The sequence below is a fragment of the Uranotaenia lowii genome, chromosome 1, assembly GCF_029784155.1.
Source record: "Uranotaenia lowii strain MFRU-FL chromosome 1, ASM2978415v1, whole genome shotgun sequence".
NCBI classification, from domain to species: Eukaryota; Metazoa; Arthropoda; class Insecta; order Diptera; family Culicidae; genus Uranotaenia; species Uranotaenia lowii.
The window spans coordinates 88,758,768-88,766,767 of NC_073691.1; the positions used below are offsets into that span (position 1 = coordinate 88,758,768).

General features: G+C 40.9%; 1 protein-coding gene across 1 annotated transcript; it reads right to left on the reverse strand.

Annotated features, from left to right (window-relative positions):
• Positions 1 to 709: 709 nt before the first annotated feature.
• Positions 710 to 4,663, reverse strand: LOC129737606 (uncharacterized protein K02A2.6-like). Its single transcript, XM_055728766.1, has one exon. It carries the CDS (start codon positions 4,661 to 4,663, stop codon positions 710 to 712), a length of 3,954 nt encoding a protein of 1,317 aa, XP_055584741.1.
• Positions 4,664 to 8,000: the final 3,337 nt, after the last annotated feature.

The window sequence follows — 8,000 nt, forward strand, 5'->3', positions numbered from 1 at the left end:
CATGAAAAATTATAAAAAAAAATGTTTCAATTCTTTAAGCAAGTTCAAAGCTCCATCTAGAATGATTTAAGACAAGAAACTATTGATTATTCAAGACCAAGGTTTCCAAAAAAATAACTATGTGTTTGATAAAAAAAAATCTCGAATCCTGTGATTTGAACCAAAACTTCTGTGATGGTTTTCTGTGGCGCAGTTTTAATAGAATTTTCAATATTTTTGTTTTTTTTTTTTGTAAAATTTTTGTCTAAACTTTGCGATGGTTTAATCATAAGTTTATAATGTTTTCATCATACATTTATTATTCATATATTTACCACATTTGCCAATTTTTGTTATTTTTTTTATCAAAATTTAGCCTTTTGTGATGAAAAAAAACAACTCATGATTAGTTTCAAATTTGAACAAATTTTAATCCAAACTAATCTTCATTTTTATATTAATAAATAACACAGGGAAACAGCATTTTTGGTAGCTTTGTTTCAAAAACGGATTTTGGAAAAATATTTGCGTCTTAAAATTCAAAACATGTTATGTCCTACTTTGGGAGTGGACATACGGATTTAACCCGGATTTAACTCTCCAATAACTGGTACGAAAACAACACGTGGTTACTCAGTTTAGCTATTTATTATATTCTGTTCTATCTAATACAGTGTTGCTAGGTGCTTTCAGGGAATATTACAATTTCCCCTTTTCCTGAGTTAATTGTTCACTGTATATCTGATAAGTTCAAATCGTAGTCTTCAAAACGTAGAGGTCTCTTTGTTTCTCGCTTTGGACGACCAACATCTCCATCGGCTGCATTTCTGGACCCACTTTGTTTGATCGGTGTGCTGGAACTTATTGTCGTTGCGCTCTTCACGTTCGGTGTCATCCATTCGCTTGAGAGGTCCTGGGATTCATTTCCGTCCACGTCTTCCTCAATCAGCTTTTTAAGATGAGCTGAGTTCCGGCGGTATTTGTTTCCGTTGTCAGTTTCAACCACCACGCTATTTCCTTTCCTGGAGACGACTGTAACTGGTTCCTTGAGATACATCGGGGACAACTTGTTCTTCGGGATCAAATTACGCATCAAGACACGGTCATTTGGTTCAAGATCGGATGACTTAGCTCGATGTTTCGAATCGTATCTCAGCTTTGCATTTTGTTTGTAAGTCATGTCGTGATCTCTGATGCTTCCATCTTCATTCGGGACTGTATTCAATTCAGGTATCCAATCGCGGAACTTCCTGCCGAATGCCAACTCTGCTGATGAAAGGCCAGTAGCAGGGTGTCGTACAAGAGAATACACGTAGTTTGCCTCTTCTAAATCCTTCTTCCAGTCCGTCTTGTTTAGTTCGGCTATCTTCAGAACTTTTAGTATTGACCGGTTCTGCCTTTCGACCTCGCCGTTACTTTGAGGCCAATAGGGTGTCGTGTGCTTCAGTTGGATACCGTATCGTTTGCAGAACTGTTCCATTCGATGACTTGAGAAATTCGACGCGTTGTCTGAGAGTAAGACGGAAGGAAGTCCTATTTTCATGAACGTCCTGTCTAGCCTTTCGATAATGTCTTCGGAAGTTGTTGTTCGTAGTACTTCCGTCCAACGATATCGACTATACATATCGATTAATACCAAAATGGATTCAGCTGATGGTAGTGGACCAAGCATATCCATTGCTATCACTTGCCATGGTCTTTGTGGGAGTTCTCTTATCGCCATATTTTCAGGGGTCACGGAATTGCTGACAATTTGACACTCCAAGCAAGATTTCACTACTTTTTCAGCATCTTTGTCAACATTGGGCCACCAAACCTTGCACCGGAGTCGTTGTTTGGTCTTCTCGATCCCAGGGTGGCCAATGTACGCCAGTTTTAGAACGCGTTTACGAAGGGCTGCGGGGATAATAATTCTATCGTTTCGCATAACTATGTCGCTTATAATACATAGTTCTGCACGGAATGGAAAGTAATTCTTTATGCGTTCATTCCATCGACCAGTATTTAAAGACTCTTTCACCACAGCAAGCTCATCATCTTTCAATGTCCCATCAATTATTTCGTTTAAAGTGATAGCGTTTGGCGTAGCAGATTCAAGAATCGCCAGTAACGTTGTCTCCCCATGTTGGTCATACGTTTTGCATTTCTCGAAATTAGGGAGTCTTGACAGTGGGTCGGCTATATTAGCTTTCCCGGAAATATGGACAATTTGAAAACGGAAGGATTGCAATCTAATAGCCCAGCGTTCGATTCTTGTACATTGTTTACGATTAGAGCCAAACATTACTTTAAGCGGTTCGTGGTCAGTAAGCAATTTAAATTCTAGGCCTCTAAGGTAGGATTCTAATCTCTCGGTAGCCCAAACTAAGGCTAAAGCCTCTTTTTCATTCTGCGCATAAGACTTCTCGGTGGTTGATAGGCCCTTGCTTATATAGCATATCACCCTAGCTTTCCCTTCCCGTTGCTGGAGCAAAACCGCTCCAAGCCCAACTGGGCTGGCATCGGCAATGAGAATTGTTTCATCATATGGGGAATAGTATCCAAGATTTTTGGGATCAGCTATTTGATTCTTGATAGCCTCGAAAGCGTCTGTATGTTTGGACTCCCACTTGAATCGTGTATCTTTATGCAAAAGTTCTCGCAATGGCGCAGTAAGAGTGGAAAGATTTGGTATGAACTTACCTAGGTAGTTGATTAGGCCTAGAAAGCTCCGTAGTTCTTCTGCTGATTGTGGGTTTCGACATCGGCGAATAGCGTCCACTTTCTCTTCAGATGGACTGATTCCGTCCCCGCTTAGCTTGTGACCCATAAACATAACGCCTTTCTTTCTTATTTCACATTTCCTTTCATTGATCGTGAATCCATGTTCTCTCAGACGGTCGAAGACAATTTTTAACGTTGAATCATGTTCGGATCGGCTGCGCCCAAACACTAATATGTCGTCTATGAACACCTTTACAACAGGGATTCCTGCCAATACTCGTTCGATGATGTTCTGGAACACCTCAGCTGCACAGTTCATTCCGAATGTGAGGCGTTTATATCGAAAATATCCGTTGTGCGAAGCAAACGTTGTAATCGGTCTGGACTCTTCGCCTAACTCGACCTGATGAAATGCCTTGTTGAGGTCGATTTTCGAAAAGTATTTGCAGTCATTCAAATGAGGAATAATTTCATCGAAGATCGGAAGAGGATGATGCTGGGGAACTATGGCTTTATTGTCATCGCGCATATCGACGCATATGCGGATTTCGTCGTTGTTCCCAGGTTTTGGTCGAACCACTAGGCGTGATATCCAAGGAGAATCAGAGGGAGCGGGCTCTATTATGTCTTGTTCAAGCAACTTTTGCAGCTCTCTTTCGACTTTGGGCTGCAGCGGTATCGGAATTCGGCTTTGTGTGTGTTGGACAGCCTTTATTTTCGGGTCGATTTGAACTGCGACAACTACTCGTTTGACCTTTCCGATCTTTTCCATGTTTGTTCCAATGGTGCAAATCGTGGTATCGATTTTAAGAATCCCCAGCTTGATTGCAGCGTTCTTGCCGAGAAGATTCACACCAATTTCTTCAACTACGAACACCGTGTCACTTACAGCTGACTTTTTCGTGGCAATATCGGCTATGAACATTCCTTTGACCGAAAGCTTGTGCCCCCCATAGGTGTATAGCTTCTTCGTTACTTGATCCGTTTGGTACTGCAGTTGTACATTCTGGCTTTTCAAGAACTTCCAAACTTCGGAGCTTATAACGTTTGCTCCGGCCCCGGAGTCGATCAGCCAACGTAACGGAACTCCACCGATTTTGCACTTCACCATATTGGCAGGATCGGGATTCATGGCAAACACATAATTGACATTGCTTGCTGCACCGCTATCGCTTTCTTGGTCGTCGCTTTCGTCACTGCTGGATTCTTCCGTGACTACCTGGCGTACACGGCTCTTACGGTGTCTCTGCTTCTCGTGTTTCTTACCGCGGAGGTCTTTTGTCTTGCAACACTTTTTATAGTGACCCATCAGATCACATCGCTTGCACTTTTCGTATCGGGCCGGGCATTCTTGGTCGTTGGCATAATGACCTGATTCCCCACAACGAAAGCACTCGCCTTTTTGACCGGATATGCGATTAATTTCCTCAACACGCTGCAGGGTTTTACGGTGTTTAGCTATAGTTTCGAGGGAGCGGCCTTCATCGAGAGTCTGTGCCAGCGTCATGTTTCCTTTTGCTAATATTTTCGCTCGCAACTCATCGGAAATACCCTTTTCGAAAATCTGCTCCTTTATGTTCTCCTCCAGCCAGTTTCCATATTCACACAGCTCACCTTGTTCACGGAGTCGCAATACAAATTTCTCAATTGACTCGTCGGGGCTCTGTTCGAGGTTTCGGAAGATGTGTCTTTCTCGTGGCAAGCACTTCAAAGGCAAGAAATAACCGTCCAACAACTGTACTGATTCCTGGTACAAGTCGGAATCGGGTGGCACTTCCAACTCGTTCTCTCCACGTAAGTTGAAGAAGATATCTTGGACATCGGGACCCGCGTAATGTAGCAGGTACGACCGTTTGCGAGCGGGTTGCGTTACATTATTCACTTCGAGAAAAATTTCGAAGCTACGTTTCCATTTCTTCCACCGACTGGACACTGTAGACGTATCAGTTGGGTCAAATCTTGGTACTCCTGCCGGTTCCATTCTCTTCCGACGAATCTGATTTTTTCAGTCCGTTTCGCGCACTGTTTTGCCAATTTTTTTTGTTTTGTTTTGTTTTTCACTTCTCGTTCAACGCTTCATAACAAATTTTGTTCTTATCAATTTTTTTTCAGTTTTATCAGTTCACTATTTTCTTAACGTTTTCAGTCCAATATAATGATATTTCACTTTATTTTGTAGCTCCGACTCGTCGCCAAATGTTATGTCCTACTTTGGGAGTGGACATACGGATTTAACCCGGATTTAACTCTCCAATAACTGGTACGAAAACAACACGTGGTTACTCAGTTTAGCTATTTATTATATTCTGTTCTATCTAATACAGTGTTGCTAGGTGCTTTCAGGGAATATAACAAAACATTTGTCAAATTTAGTCTCTCACCTCTAGTTTTGGTGAAATGGCGTGTGTAAATTTTAAAATTGGTCAGTTTAGGGTAAAATTGATTTTTGATAACTGATAAACAAACAAGCGTACATGGAAGCACATGGAAAGATTTTTTTGAATCAATTAATTATATCTCATTGAATGTTCTTGTTTCAGAGATACAACAATAAAAATAAAAATTGAATTATGCAAAAGACCCAAAAGATTTGATTACAACTATTCCTCACATCACTCAAAGAAGTCATTAAATATTTAACAATGAATATTTGAGCTCATTCAACAACTTTCAATACCCGTTTTTGCAAATTTGGACAAAATTTTCAAAAAGAAAACTTCAATAACTTTTCTCTCAAAAGTCAAAATTTCTAGTGGTCTTTGGGAAAGTTGATTATTGACTTGAAACCTTAATTTTCAAAAAAAAAATTTGATAGTGTTCTCTATTACTGCCAAAAAAGTTCCCAAATTTGATTTATGTATTTTAACATGCTTTCAAATTTTATCTCGAAAAAAATATACTCAAGGATGGACAATGTTGCTGCATACATTTAGGGGCAAAAATATAAAAATTCTCAATATTTTTTTTACCTTAAAAACAAACGAAATTTTATCTTCATGCAATTCCCTAAATCCTCGCTCTGTTCCCATGTTCATTTTTTTCTTCAAACTTAAACATTTGATAGGATTTTAGCCATTTTTTCTTCTCGGGCTTTTTCATGGAAAATGACCGTTTTTTTTAATATTCAAAAACTATCATCAAATGACCATAAAAATAACACTTATACTAAACTTACAACAAGAAAAAAGTTGAACTTTTGCATTAACCAACCCATCTGCTCCTAAATGCTAAAATTTGATCAGAAGAGATGATTGTTTGTGAGCCTTCAAAAAACGAGATATTTTGAGATTTTGAAATTATAGTTTAAGTAATATAAAAAATCTTCTAATAAAAACCAAATTTAGCTTATTTGTAGCTCAATTCATAGGCTTTCAAACGTAGTAAACAGTTTGCAGATATTTTATCTTTTTACTAAGTTAATGATGATTATCTGCAAAAATTTCATGTTAATCAAAGTTACCCCGCTGATCAAAGCTCCCTCAGTTTACGGTATATCAAAGTTTTGACTTATTTTTCATATCCCTTGACAATAAAATCAGTTTTTTTCTTTGAAAATAAGAAAGATCATAAAAAAATATGAACATGTTGCGAAGAATTCAAATGTCTACCGTGTACCGTTTGGCCGCAATGATTTTTTTTGTTAAATACTGTGTGCGGCGATTGAAAGATATCTGAACGAACGGCGGGCCAATCATTTGCCGATTCGATTCCTTCTTTCAGTTGAACCAGTTGAATCGGATCAGCGAACGAATATCTGGAGCAAGGAAAGTCGATGATTGCATCATTGCATGATTCAAACCTGCCCGTATGCAAGCGCCCAACGTTCAAAACCAGCAGCACTCACAATCAAATTCGATCAACGTCCCAGTAAACATGAATCGGCAGAGAGGTAACTCAAATCGCCAGAGGGATCGTAACGATCTCTCTGGAGATTTTGCATCATCACATCGTTAGAGAGGAACACACCAAACGCGTGCCTTGGGTGAGTGCCACGAATTAAGCTAAGACACGCCCTCCAGAGAAACACACGAACACAATCCGAATCGTGTTTGTATGTTTCCCTTCGAGACGCGTGTTCGCCTGCCTGAGAAGTTGACAGCTACGATTGAAAGCACACACGGGACACGGGGACAAAATGCGACCACACCGTACGAGTGTACGATTCAAACTGATTTCGCATGTACGCATTCGTATTTGTTGCCTCTAGGTATCTCGGCAGGACAAACCGAATGAAAATATTTGCGTTCTTGGAATGTCGCCGAAGACCGTTTTATTCTAAGTTCGGTGACTCAACTCTCAATTTTTTGCATGCTCTGTCGATTTCTGAGAGGACGCGCTTACCCGGTAAATTTGAATCGGCAGAGAGGTAACTCAAATCGCCAGAGGGATCGTAACGATCTCTCTGGCGGTTTTGCATCATCACATCGTTAGAGAGGAACACACCAAACGCGTGCCTTGGGTGAGTGCCACGAATTAAGCTAAGACACGCCCTCCAGAGAAACACACGAACACAATCCGAATCGTGTTTGTATGTTTCCCTTCGAGACGCGTGTTCGCCTGCCTGAGAAGTTGACAGCTACGATTGAAAGCACACACGGGACACGGGGACAAAATGCGACCACACCGTACGAGTGTACGATTCAAACTGATTTCGCATGTACGCATTCGTATTTGTTGCCTCTAGGTATCTCGGCAGGACAAACCGAATGAAAATATTTGCGTTCTTGGAATGTCGCCGAAGACCGTTTTATTCTAAGTTCGGTGACTCAACTCTCAATTTTTTGCATGCTCTGTCGATTTCTGAGAGGACGCGCTTACCCGGTAAATTTGAATCGGCAGAGAGGTAACTCAAATCGCCAGAGGGATCGTAACGATCTCTCTGGCGGTTTTGCATCATCACATCGTTAGAGAGGAACACACCATACGCGTGCCTTGGGTGAGTGCCATGAATTAAGCTAAGACACGCCCTCCAGAGAAACACACGAACACAATCCGAATCGTGTTTGTATGTTTCCCTCCGAGACGCGTGTTCGCCTGCCTGAGAAGTCGACAGCTACGATTGAAAGCACACACGGGGCACGGGAACCAAATGCGACCACACCGTACGAGTGTACGATTCAAACTGATTTCGCATGTACGCATTCGTATTTGTTGCCTCTATAGGTATCTCGGCAGGACAAACCGAATGAAAATATTTGCGTTCTTGGAGTGTCGCCGAAGTTAACCGTTTTATTCTAAGTTCGGTGACTCAACTCTCAATTTTTTGCATGCTCTGTCGATTTCTGAGAGGACGCGCTTACTGGGTAATACTGGGGTTA

What these genes read in the sequence shown, in the direction of transcription:
- LOC129737606 (XM_055728766.1), bottom strand. Translation starts at nt 4,663, where the DNA reads ATGGAACCGGCAGGAGTACCAAGATTTGACCCAACTGATACGTCTACA.